General features: G+C 40.1%; 1 protein-coding gene across 2 annotated transcripts in view; it reads right to left on the bottom strand.

Moving 5' to 3' along the window:
* sh3pxd2b (SH3 and PX domains 2B) overlaps positions 1 to 14,527 on the bottom strand; it is a 37,673-nt gene that overhangs the window by 17,522 nt on the left and 5,624 nt on the right. For both annotated transcript variants that reach the window (XM_029447416.1, XM_029447417.1), the window contains exons 3-4: positions 6,946 to 7,021; positions 775 to 851 (exon numbers count right to left, since the gene is read on the bottom strand). In XM_029447416.1, the coding sequence (XP_029303276.1) occupies positions 775 to 851; positions 6,946 to 7,021 (153 nt within the window). The remainder of the gene's footprint in view (positions 1 to 774; positions 852 to 6,945; positions 7,022 to 14,527) is intronic.

Raw genomic sequence — 14,527 nt, 5'->3', positions numbered from 1 at the left:
TGTTTAAACATCTTGTCCAGAGGGATCTGGGAGCTTTACTGTACATTTGGGAGGTAAAAGGACATCATATTCGCAGAAACCAATTTTTTGCCCATACAGTATGTATCCCATGAGAGAAATTCTCTTTGAGCAGGGAGGGCAGAGTCAGCTGCAGAGCACCTGGGGAGCTTTTAGCTCACCTCAGCAGGGTGTATGCCTGCTGTCACAAAGGCTTGCTCTAGGGAGCATAGCGCACACCGCACAGTGCACATTTTCAAGGCAAGGGCAATAGCATTATTCACACACCTGTTCTGGGGACAATGTAATTCAAGAAATATGGTGGTTATGCAAATCTTGTATTGTGACTGTGGGCTTGACTTTAATGATTATAACCACATGTGCCAATTGGAACATCTGACAGGGTTTGTGATTTTGTGACTACAATGTCCCAAATTTGTAAATCAAAGACCTGTAGTCAACCATAGATAAGATATTCTGAAAGTCAGATGGTCGGGTTGCTCAGTGTAATCCTAAATGTGACCAGTGTTGCTCATTTATACACACAGAGGGCATGCAAAGATTATTTTCCATTTTCCTGTTCATGAGTCAGTTGTCACATTGTGGGTGGGATATTTTTTTTTTTTTATCCTGACCGCTGTACTTTCTACCTGGATTTTAGTACTTTGTGCTGAAGATATAAATGCTCACTGGTTAGTGCAGCTTTCATGAATTAGAACATACAGTATATGATCATAGGAGATTTTAACGTCAAAGTAAAGTATGATCAACACTCACCCTGCAGTACTCGTTGATGGGCCGTAGTCTTTTCATGGCCACATCTCTGATATGGCTCCTCCTAAACAGGATCTTCCCTGTAACAAAGCAGGAAAAAACAGACTTAGAAGTCAGAAAAGCCGAACTTATAAATCAGATATCAGTGTTGCTACAGGTATTCTATGGCAGAAAAAAAATCGAATTATTATCCTTTATAATAAGCATGCATGTGTGTGTTACATGCATGAAAACAATATTACCAAATTACATTTTGGAATGTGCTTTTTGTCTAGATTAACTTAAATTAAAATAGGTCCATTGAGGGACAATAAGAACACAGCGGCTTGTACAAAACATCGTTAAATTAGCATGCAGACACAATACAGTCGTGTCATCAATTACACTGACAGCACAATGAGGTGGGTAAGGAGCTAGGTGAATAGCTGGCCTTTTCAAGTCATGAATAAATGATTTTGGGAAAACAAATTATGTGTGCTTGACAGTTTAAATGCTATTCCCCTGCTCTTATCTCTAAGCCCAAATAACCACAGGCACAGTCGAGCTGCGTCGCCATAACAATAACAAGAAAAGGTTTCAAATAGGCCTCTTAAAACACTCTTAGAACTTGACAGTATGCAGGAAATATCTGAGCCAGCATCTATTTTCTCCTCAATTTAGCTGCTGAAGTTTCTCCAATAAATTCAGCGAGACAGCTGTAATGCAAACATATAAACCGGGCAGGAAGTCAAGGCTGTAACAAGACCCTGAACACAAAACGAGACGTGGTTTGAGAAGTTACTGTATCACCTCCATCAAGGGGTTATGGTATTTGTTTAGAGAATATTTAAAGCAGACTTGCTGAAACATGAATTTATCTCAAAGGAGATCGCCACTGAGCAGTCAACCCCTCCCCCCCCCCCCTCCCTCACAGCTCCACCCTTTCCCCCATGTTACTAAAAATGCCTTTCTGCTTCCTGGACCCACACAGCTCAAAACCACAAATGTTTGTTTTGTGTGTGTGTGTGTGTGTGTGTGTGTGTGTGTGTGTGTGTGTGTGTGTGTGTGTGTGTGTGTGTGTGTGTGTGTGTGTGTGTGTGTGTGTGTGTGTGTGTGAATGACATATTGATGAATCGACAGATACAGGTACACAGAGACTGCTGGTGATTATCACAGTATCTGCTTATGACTATTTATCCCCATGTGTTATAGAATAAAGAATATAGAATAAACATACATGGAGGGAAATGCTAAAAAAAAAAAAAAAAAGAGAGAATGTGTAATGAGGTGGAGACTGCAGAGTGGATGGATGCACACAGTTTACACAATAACCACACATGACCAACACACAATATCTGTACTCGATCCAACCAACCCATCTCGGATGGCAACAGACTAGCTGACTCAGGTGCGTGACAAAAACCACAGGAAATCATATTCATACATACACACAGATGGTCATTTGAGTGAGTCCAAGGAAAAACAACAAATTGCAGTGTTAAACTCGTGTTTGATGTTAAATGGTTCTAATAATTGTTTAATATATTGTAAAATGTATAAAAAAATAAAAATTAAAAAGGATTATTTACAATACAAAATACAAATTAAATGTAACACAAAAAGAAAATGCAATGATACAGAAATTATGTAAAAGCTTCATCACAAATGTGCAACTTGACTCGAGTTCATGGTCTCAATGGTCCGGACGCATCAATGGAGAGTTTAATGCGTCCTTTAGAATGTTAATGGACGTGTATCTGGCAACATCACTGTGAGAGTGGAGCTTATTACAATATCAATGAGCGAGACTGTAAATGCTGACAGTGAGTTAAGAAACCTGATTTGTTTCGGGATTAATCTAACCTCAAGCATAAACTATAACTGGCTGGTGGCTCAATTTTGTGAGGAACGTTATCTTCAAAACAATGCTTGTTCCTGTGGCTCCTGTTCTCGTGGCTTTGAAGCTTCTAATTATTCACAGAAAATGTCTTTTCGATGATTCAGCTTTTTGAACAGACATTCCTGTTCCCTAGCGGATGAATCCTAGCGACTTATGAGAGTTCCTAACTTTTGCTTTGGCGCCACAATTTTAATTTGACTCGATTGTCGTGAAATTTGGTAAGAAAGTGAAGTTCCCCAGAGAATGGATCCTAATGATAATCCACTTATACATTAAAAATAGGTTTATATTTTTAGCTCTGCCTGAAATGAGGACAATATATTTGGTTGGACTGCTCACAACATGACAAACCCTTTCGATAGAAGTTATCTTTACTTTGACACCAATAGTTACACGTTAACACTCAACTTAACTTGTATTAACTTTACAATTTGGTACATGAGCATTACAGTTTGACTATTTTGTTCTTGACGACATGGTCTGCACGACCTAACCAGCCTTAATTTCTCACCACATTTGTACAGCAAACAACTGTATAGTACTACGTGAGGGAGAATATTAAAACAGGAGATTAACTAGATGAAGAATGAGCGAAGACTTTCCAGATCTCTAAAGGAGTTGGCAACATCTTGCAAGAACCGCCGAAAGAAAACACTGTCTGGACAGCGCACAAAAAATAAAAGAGATTGGAAAGTAAACTCCTCGATGCCTACAGTACTGCTCCTACTACTCCTCCTCTTGCTCCCTCTGTCCTTCTTCCTCTTGCTCCCTCTGTCCTTCTTCCTCTTCACTCCTCAAACAGAAAGCTTTCTTGACGGTTTTCCAAAGCTCTTAGGGGTCAGGAGAGAAGCAATGACTCAACACTGCCCACTCTGTATGCAGGGCAGCTCATGGGTGCAGCCGAGAAAAGGGCTTGTTTTTTTTGGGGGGGGAGGGTGTTTAAGGAGGGAGGGAAGGAAAGCTGCTGCCTTGGAGCCATGGCTAAGCTAGGGCAGACTTTATGGCAAATCTCAGAGCCAGCAGTGACCAAGGGTATCAAACAACTTTTGTTTCATGGGGAGAGTGAGGGGGTTAGATGGACACAAGAGACAGACAGAGAAGGTCTTTGTTACACACCTCACATACAGAAAGCTGTCCTCAGCGTTCACCTCTTAATCACTGGATTAACTCCTCGTGTTTATTAACCCCATGATGGCTATTCAGAGGGATTATGAGTAGCTAAAACCTTTACATAACACCAAAGCCTCGGACTTAAAACAAGGACTCTAGACAGACTTTAGTCACAACATTGAGGACATGCAGTCCGTTGTCTTGGACTTGACTGCTCTGATACTTGACTCCCTACAGACTTGATTTGAGAAGTAGAGTGGGGGGGAATGGCCTGTCACAAAACATACAACTGAATATGATACTTTCTATAAGAACCTGAAACTTGACTTGACTTGTTTGGAATGAGTTGAGACGTCTTAAAACAAGATTTGAAACTTGACTTTGAGTCGATTGCAAAGCTTTGTAGGAGCAAGCTGTCTCTGTCTTCCTTTTTGCCATATTTGTCTTCCTGGAAAGAGGACAACAATGAAAATAAGTTATCCTTTAACTTTATTGTTTTAACCTTTCAATGTATATGCATTTGTCGCAGTGTCTGATCTGTTCAAAGACACTGGCAACAAGGCATGTGCGGTGCTTCTAAGAAGCAGCTGTGTGTGTTCTTAGTCGCTGACTAAGGGCAGACATAACTCCATAAGAAAGACAAGTCTGCTACAGGTGCATCATATTAAAGTACACAGCAGTGATTGCTTTCCCATGCAGACAAGAGATGAACATGCTATGAATGAGGCAAAAGCAACCAGGTCGTTGTTTACCGTTCAGTTTGTCTGCCTTTCGTAGAGGACCGACTGGGGGATGTGTTATTCCTACCAACAGAAACATATTTGACCTGCCCAACATACTGTGCCTCCTACTGTGGCATGCAGAAAGATCCCCAACCAAACAGATTAGCTGAAAAAGAATGTAGTGTAGATATATCATTATGAAGAAACGTATTCATATTCATAGTCTACTTGTGGGATCAGAGTTCATAAAATAACAGAACCTCTTTTACCATGCAGGGGCCCTAAGACAAACATAGACACATTCCATCTTGGGTTTTGACTCATAGTTTAACAAACCCAACTTTAGATAATTGGTATCAGCTCTTCTTCAAAGGATGACCTGCTGACACCGCCTTAATAAAAGAGCATCGCTCAGGGCTCTAGGGTAAACAGATCATCACTTTAATCTAAATGTTATGTATGAACCTATCAAAAAGAATGTAGCACCTTGAGACATTTTCAGATGACAAATGGCCTAGAGATACTCTGCAAATGCCATTCTCTCTTGAGATAACAAATGAGTCGAGCTATGGTATGAAAAAATAAGTTAAAGGCTTTGATAAGTTTTGGATTTTTTGTTACTTCCTCTTAGAGGTAATATTACCCTGATACTGCTAGTAAATATTATCTTGATATCTTGTTTTTCCCCCCCATTGTAATCATGTAGTTTAAACAGCAAAGGATGAAAGTATAGAAGCCAAGGTTTTGGTGTGTAAAAGCCACAGAAATTCTGCACTCTCCACACATGCAGACAAGCCAATCTGCTGATGTGGAGATACCAAAGGAGTAAAAACAGCTCGGGGCCTTGAACAACCCAGTCCGAGAAGAGAAAAACACTTCCGTGCCTTGTTAGGTTGGTTTCAGCCCGCAGTCCAGATTTTTGCTTTGTAAGTGAAAGACTTTACTTGGCTGTCAGGAAAATCCTGCACATATTAGATTGGAATCCTTTCTCAGAGAGGTGTTTGGGATCTGAGACTAGTAATGGTCACTCCCCCGTGAGCAGAAATCATGTCTGTTGCACAATGTGCCACAAAAGCAAACTGTTTCACAGTGGCCTTCCTAGAGGTTTCTGAGTGTTTAACTTGTGGTGTGTTGGAAGCTCCACAAGAGCACTTGGGGATTTGATGCCTTCCTCTGGGGCATTTTATTGCTCATTTTCTTCCACAGAAAACAGGAGACGTGAAAGACTCTACAAACACTCAGCTTCACTAGAAGTAGACAAAACTTCTCTAGAAAAATTTTTAGAATTTCAGGGTCTAAAAAGGTAAAAACAGAAAGGAAGAAGATACAGTCTAATGAACATGAGAATTGGTAATCGTATCAATGGTGAGTTTGCTTTATCTGACTGTAAAAGGGGATAGCTGTGATGGTATGAAAAGCAGTTGTTTTCTACCCGTCTTCCCTCTTCCCCTCCTCCTACTCAAGAGTCCATCAGACAGTCTGAGAGTGTGTGTTTTTGTGTGTGTATTCTCTCAATGAGTTCCAGACCTACACAGCCACAAAAAAAAAAAAAAAAATGAAAATCCTATCCCCCGCTCGCCTGGTAGGGGAGATGTGGGTGGGGTCTTTGGGTGAGGCTTTCTTCCAAACTCTCATAAAGGATTACTTTCAGCAGGATCTAAATCTCAAACTATGTAAAAAAGTTGGAGGAGCACACCCAAAGCATTTATTCCAAACAAACTTCATTGCCTCTTGTACTTGTAAGAGAGTAATGGAAACGAAAAGCAAGAAAACCATTATTTCGGTCAGGGTTTACACAAGATGATTCAGCCGGGACATTGGTGCAGCTAAGCCAAGAAAACGACTCATAATGAATGTTATGCATTGTAACCATTTAATGTTATGATCACAGTTAGAGTTCTCTTATTTGAAAATGGCAGATATTTGATGTATCACCCAAAGTGCCATTACTCTATATAATTGTCTATAATGTCTACAGGCTTTATGCTTAGAGATCAGTCGAGTCAGCTGAATGTTTAAATACAAAGGGTTAGGGTTAGGAGTTTCTTTGGAGTCACACAAACAGTGAGGTTATGGTCCATCATGCAGCAGATTGTTCTGGTTGGTTCTATTGTGTGCAAAATATTCTGCTTCTCCCTGTTCATTCACAGTGAGTCACTATTGTCCACATTTGAACCCATTGCGTGCAAATATGTGTGATGGAGAAGTCAACGGGAGCAGCGATGAGACGAAGACACAACAATACTGCGAGGAGGAAATACAGAGTTGATATTGATAGAAATAGGAGAAAGCAGCATTATGCTTACATTTTAGAAGCCGGAAGCAGTGAATGTTTCCGATTTTCTTGATATTACTTAATTTAATATCAAAATAGTTCTTCTGTTTATCAACAAGCCTCATTTGTTTGTGAGCATGCCATGTATCCGGGTGTGAAAGGGCCCCGGGTGGGTGTTAAACTCTTACCTGGTAGGAATGGAATGATCCTGCGCTTGGGGTCTTTCTGGCCTCCTTCCACCGGGAATTTGTCCAGCAATTCCATCTGAAACACGACAATTAATTAAGACTTATTAGCACATAAAATATTTACACTCACGCATAGACATTAACATGGCCTTTGTATTACCCACAAAAGGATAGCTCAGGCTGTCAGAGGAAAGGTTCACATTTTTACAAATCAGCAGTTCCTACAAGGAACTGGGCCAATAAAGGAAGGTCTGCAAATGATTAGGAATGTCTTTAGGAGCAGATGGTATGGTTTTTCCCCTCTACTTTATACGTTGTTGCAGCAAAGGGGACGTTAGCAGCAAGGCACCACTGACATAGTGGAACATTTCTGTTTTCATGATTTTGAAAAAGGCCATAGAGCAGTGGTTCACCACTTTCTCTTTCTCGTTAAAACTCACTGTCTTTAAGAGTCAATCTTTTTGTTTCCATGTCAACACTTTTTGCCGTTCTCCCTCGGTCACATTGAACTATAGGTTATGGTTCCATTACTTTGGTCACTGACTCTTAATGAAATCAGTGTGTTATCAATGTATATGGTTGTTTACATACAGTATATATGTTTAAATGTGTGTTTGTGCAGGTGTCTCTGCAGATCATCCATCCTCCATGCAGCTGAGTCATGGTGTCATACAATGACACCTGGCCATATTACCCAATGAACTCAAAGTATGCCCTCTCTTTGTCTAATGCACTTTGTTGACAGTGGATCTGCACATTGTTTCCACTAATGGATCCTTGGCTGGAGGTAAACAATCACATAAAACCTCCAACCAAGAAGATTTAAGGACAGGAATAAAAATACTTGACTCAATTTAATGTTTGTGTTGGGACATAACAGAATCCAATACTTCAAAAACAAAGCAAGTAGTGAAGTGATTTCTTTTTACGGTGTAGTTTCTTATAATCAAACCGCATTCACTTATCAAAACAGGACACACAGTTACTGAAACTTTAATCCAATGCTTTCTCAGTTGAAGTTAGTCAACATTCAACTGAAATCAGGGCAACACCACAATGAATGATCTTCTGCTCTTAACTAAGAAAAACATTACTCTGGATTAAGAAGGTCTGCAGATGCAGTTAGGCTTTTATGTCAGGGCTTTCACATAATGAGATTAATACCATTTCAGTTCAATGTCAACCTGATTAAATGATACAGTATATATATCAAGGCATTGCTCCAGAGACATTTAAGGGTCAAAACGAATCTCCCCCCCCCCCCCCCCCCCACTTTAAATGTCACTGTACCTTGACGTGTACGAGACACTCATTTCTAGAATATGCAACACTGGCAATACAAAACAGGAATGTTCTAGAGTTGGTGCTTTGGCACTTTTACTCTCAAAAGGCTCACAGTGAGTTTATATGTCAATGTAGCCATAATTTGTCATTTTTGGGCTTAGATGTTTCAACAAAAATATAGACTCTTGATGTGTAAGGCAGATTTTGTCTTTGGTTTGGTGATCCCACTTCCCGTATTTGAAGCATCAAGCTTGATGTCAACATAAAACACAACCGAGTCAAAAGATCAAATCACTCATCGGCCTCCCTGATCACCCTACTCTGGAATTCAACATGTGTGCGTAATGAGACGTGGACCATACGCATCACTGGGTAGAGGATGTGAGTTATAGGGTGCAACACTTCATCTATTCACAAGAGTATACTTTTTGATATGAGCTGATATAATTAATTGAAGCTCGTAGTTGGGATACAATACTGTCCTGATACTGCTATTAAATGTCATCTTACTGGGTTGTTTTTCCAGTGTAATCATTTGTGAGTAAAGCTGCCACAAAATGTCCTGTGGTAAATCTGAAAGAAACAATAAGTTGCATTGAGCCATCGCTAACACAGAGACAGGGGAGGTGTAATATAAGGCGTTATGGGAAAGGCAGAGACCTGTGCCAAATAGTATTTTCTATTACTTTTTATGGACTCTCAATCTGGTCAGGTGCCACAGAGGCGTTGTTGCCATAAAACAATGAGTGGCATAAAAAGGTTAAACAGCCTCAAATCCCTGATGTAGATAGAACTAGATACTGTTCTATTTCTAGGACAGAAGGAATAACTGTATGACAGCTTGCCACTGTGATCCTGACCAAGTGCCACAGTGGCACTATAACCAAACGTCTGGCAGTTCCTGGATAAGTACTCACATCTGGATTGAAGAACCAGTCAGAAACAATATATATTTATAGATTTTCAATATACACCCCCATTGGCCTGGGTTTTCTCTGCTTCACTTTATTTCTTCACTAACTCCTCCTCATATCTTCTTCTTCTAAATATCCATTTGTATTCCATATACAAGGAAGTTCAACAACCTCATTTTGACGTAATCGTTAAACCCTCTGATAAACTTCACAAGCCTCAAATCGTCAAGCATGCCAAGAAAAAGATACTGGCTTTGGAATCAGGAATCAAATTCTTAATTGACGTTTTATTAATTCAACACACACTCTCATCTCAAAAAGGGCCTTTGATTAGGTTTTGATTTGGTATTAATTACATCTCAATAAACTGGAGAAACTCAAACCAACCAAAGAGCTCATTAATTAGTACTGGATTTGACTGTAGAAAACAACAAGGTCATGTTTAACACTGCATCAAGCCAGATAAGATTGCACTTAAAAGTACTTCTCTTTGGCTATAACTGCTAAAAACCTAGCACTATAAAGTTAAAGTCATGATTTCCCGTTAGACAAACAACAATGAAATAAAAGGGGGCAGAAAAGTGAGCCATGAATCCCTTTTGTCTAGTAAAGCAGGACAAGGAAAGAGGTGAATCAGTTCACTCAGTCTTTTATATAGAAAAGGACAAAAAAAGGAGTACCAGACTCACAGAGCAACAATCCGTTTGTCTTAAGAGTCAGATGCTTCATCATTGACACAGTATAAGAGAGACAGCGTAAGCAAAGAGACGGGCAGACAGAGACAGACGCAGAAGAGCAAATACCCCACACACTGTAATTGTTCCCATGTGTCTGGCTGTGAGTGCAGACACACCCAGTCTCTGTGTCTACTCTAAACCTTTTATCTACTCTGTAATCAGAGCCACTCAAACAAGAAAAGGCATCTGGAGAGAGTAAAGACGTCCCTTCAAAATACCAGTTACATCATGTGCCCAACATCAAATATTCATGCTCTCCAGGCAGGATGACAGGCCATAGTCAAGCTCCACATGACTTTCCAAGGCTACTCTGAAGTATGTTATTTGAAATGATATCCTGCTGAGTTCATTTCTGAAGGAAAAGCATGGCACATTCGTACGATAGTCATTTATGGACATCACACACTGATCACAGGAAAACCTTATCAAAATTATTTGATCAGTCCATGAACTCATCAGCTCTAGATATGTACTACATCTCTGTACTTATGCCAATGCTGTCAGGATATTTGGAACTGTCAAAAGTCAAATTCAAACCTTAAGTGCGATGTAACAACTTTCACAACTAACCGACTTGACGGTACCACTGGCTCATGGACCCATTCCCCGAAATAGAAAGACAACATTCAGCAACGCATATGCCAGGGAAATGAAATAATGGAAAAAGTGAATACACTTTGAACATAAACTGTAACAAAATCTGTTTACAACACACTGTCTCTTAGAGGCTTTCACATCAGGGAACTGGGCCATGGACGTGGACTGATTTACCGTGCGTACCGGACGGCGTGAGTTGCAAAGGCATTCCTCAACGCTGCCGGTTTCCTCCTAAATATACATATTAGCGCAACACATGCCAATCTCAAACCTCTGAACTGCACAGCCATGGGAGATAAAGCAGGAAGGCAGGAGAGAGAGAGAGAGAGAGAGAGAGAGAGAGAGAGAGAGAAAGTCGTTCTTGACATGGTACAATTGTACCCAATATGATAATGCCCTTAATTGTGCTGCGATGTTTTATTTAAGGAAGAAGGAAAAACCTTTCCATTGTCAACATATTACACTACTAGTCTGTTAATATGCCCAGTAATGCTGTAAACCTTTAAAGACTTGTTATTGTATATACACACACACACACACACACACACACACACACAGCAACGTCTTGCTGATTCAGAGACAAATGTAATCTTCCAAGGGGCTATAATTTGTCTAGTCCATATCCGCTGAAACCACATCATCAATCTTCAAATAAAGGCATAGTAAAGAAGATCTAAGAAACACAAGGCTCTATTAAATGAGTATGAAGGCCAGAGAACAATAGCTGCTTTCTTTGCAACATGCCTATCTCAGTAGTCCTCTGATGATTTCACTCAGTCCACTGTACATTCATGCATGAGGTCATTTTTAACCCTTTGCAGACCACCATACTGTTACTCAGCACCTCACATTTGTAGAAGGCTAAATTATTAGTCCACCTATGAAGTAGTGAGCACAAATAAATCATCAGTGGCAAACGTAAACAGGTATAGTTAATGGATATATGGATAAATAATGTTTATTTAGCTTTAATATGAGTCCCTCATTGTCCCTGTTTAATGCTAACAGACAGGTTTCCTTACTTTCATTAATACTAAATGCTAATGTTAGCATATAGTAAACACAATAGCCAATTTCTGGGGACTCAAGGATGATATCGGTGCTAAGTGTGTTCATTCTAGATATGGTCTAAATAATTTGACTTCCAGTTAGTCCCCGGTGGGCCATTCCCCTTTTACAGAGAGGTCACAGCCGAAGGTCAGATAAACAACAGCACCCAAGGGTCTGGTTTTGGCTCAGTGTTTCTCAAGTACACTTCAGTAAATACAGTGGCTTGAACCTAGATCTTCAATTGGAAAATGTTCTTAATAGGGGTGGGCAATATGAATAACATATTTTATCATTGTATATGCAATTGTATAATTTGCCAACGGTAACGTTATAAAATAGTATGGCAAAAACGTACACAATCTGAGTTGCAATGGCAGAGCGGCAGAGTGCTTCATGGCCATCCGCACATGCTTGTTGACTCGGGAAGTGAACAAGTAACATGTGACCTTTGTTATCCAGCATCCAGTACCAAAAGTGAACTGCAGTTAACTAGCCGTGGCATGTAAAGGCCGCTGCAGACGACATGCTCGACTCGGTCAGCAGAGCCCGGAAGCCTCGCCCCCGATACTGCACAGAGCGTTGTTTGATTGTTTTATTGTGTTGATTAATAGTAAACATGTCACATGTCCAAATTGCACCATATTTTACTAAACACTCCCCTTGGTCCCCAGCAATACACCCGCCAACTGTGAAGTAGATCAGATGAACAGTTGAAATATGAGAGGGACAGAACCACTTTCATACAGACAGCGATTCCCTGCTTTATAGTTAGATACACTATTTCTGGACTCCTTATCTCTCTAGCGCCAAGTCAAATTTTCCATCCGTCCATTGATTTTCTATACCAACTTCTTATATTCTTAGTCGCCTGGTCTAGAGTCTATCCCAGCATGCCCTGCACAAGCGGCAGGGTACACCCTGGACAGGTCACCAGTCCATCACAAGATGTGAAGGACAACTTCTCAATCTCAGAAGATCAAGGCTAGTCTTTTGCCAGACAACTGCAAATCTTGCTGTCCAATCTTAAACAAGATAGCTCAATGACAGCCAATGGTTAGGGTGAAAAACTAAACAGATCTCCCATCTCACACTTAGCTCTCTGTTAGCCTGGACTAGGTTAGCTACTGAGAAACCACATCCATCCACAGCTGTCATAAACAAACGCATATGAATAAAGAGTGAAATGAAATGAGTGCATGATGATGTTTAGCTTTGGATGTTTTGGTATTTTGTATCAATTTCTCTGAATCAAGAAGAATACAGTCTCAGCAATACTTAATCCTCATCTATCAAAGAGCATTTCAGTGGATAAAATCCTTTTTGACGTCACACTTAATATTTTCTGACTTAAGACCGTCGATGTTTTCTTTCACAATATTCAGTCAACTCCATCTAGATCCAACAGAAATACTGTGAACAGAACTTCAGTATCGTGTACCCATCTTTCAGCTTTTCCTTAGTAAAAACACATGCTTTGAGTTATTGTTCCTGGAACAAACTGCACTGCTTAAGGACAAATAAAGTATATTTTATTGTGAAATAGTTGGAAATGACTGTGTACAAGAAGGAAATGAGCACATTGTTGCTCCTTGGTGGAATGGGTACAACAGGCAATCCTATCGCTCTAAGCTAAATAACCTGCCCCCCTTTAAAAAGTTGTGTTACTTGATTACTGCAGATGGAAAATATGTGACAGCTGTGCAGCTCTGAATAAGCAAGTAGCAACTTATTGCTATAGCTTTAAAGTAAAAGTGTATTCTGTATCCAAAGCGTCTGGGGAGGCTGGAAGACCGAGCTTGTGAAGTTGAGTGGACACGTGTGCAGCATGGAAACTGTTCTTAGTGACATGGAAATAAAATTGATGATCCCATGGCAAAATAAACCTCTGCACTTTCCATCTTTCTGAAGCAACAGCTCAGTTTATTTCTGTTCACAATTGAACACACTGAAACTGAGAGGAAAGAACTTCACAGGTGTTATGTTAAAATGCTATTTGTTCAATTCAATCTCTCAATATTAAAAACAGCTTGCAAGACTAAACACATACTTTGTATTACATACATGTAAGTGTAGGCAATAATTCTGTCTCACCATGGAGTCATTCACCAGTATGCAGACACGGACACTAAACTCCCTGATGCTATTTCAGGGGGAGCAGCTACGTAAAGATTTGGATGTGGGTGTTGCAGGAAAAAGGTGGGGGAGCAGTAGCAGAATTATCTTGGGTGAGCATACATTTAAACACGTCTGCTTCCAGCCTATTTTTTAACACGGTGAAAAGATCACTGTCTGCACGACCCAACTTGGTCTGAATTCTAGCAGTTTATAGAAAAGTATCTGATAATGTGCCATCCAAATATAAAATACACAAGTGGATTTAAACAACCAAGCAGATCTGGAAAATACAAGACAGGATACAGACTCTCTTAGCAATAGCAGAAATCCTATTGAATTCAGACTGAGTGAATAAGCACAGGCTGTGGTCAAAGATGTTGCAGCATGGTTTAATATCAGCTGCTTGGTCCAGCTGTGTTGACGGGATGTGGTGAATCACACTTCCTGCTGGCTCTGAGGCTTTTGGTATGACGAGTGAAACTTCATGTGCATTTTTTTAATTTATATTTTACAGCATCCTCTTTTCTCTGTTCATATAAACTTCTCCTAAAATCACAAGACATGACTCCAGCATCTAGCCACCGATTTAGAGATGACCAGAGATGACGGGAAAAAACGCAAGGAGGATAGCAGGATATAAGGAAATGGTGAAGAGAGAAGCTGAATGACTCAGCTGTAAGTCCCTATCCTGGCCACGCACCTGGGATGACGTCTGATTATGTCAAACTGCTGCCTTATTCCTCACCCTAGTCCACAGTGTAAAAAGATTATAAACATGTTTCAAATAAATTCTACAAACAATGCTGACACATACAGACATGTATAATTCCTTTATCATGGTGGAGCTGTTGAGATTTTTAGCATTCCAACCTTTCTGTAAGAAAT

Source organism: Cottoperca gobio, chromosome 14 (assembly GCF_900634415.1).
Source record: "Cottoperca gobio chromosome 14, fCotGob3.1, whole genome shotgun sequence".
Lineage (NCBI taxonomy): Eukaryota > Metazoa > Chordata > Actinopteri > Perciformes > Bovichtidae > Cottoperca > Cottoperca gobio.
This window is presented reverse-complemented; position numbering and strand designations above follow the sequence as displayed.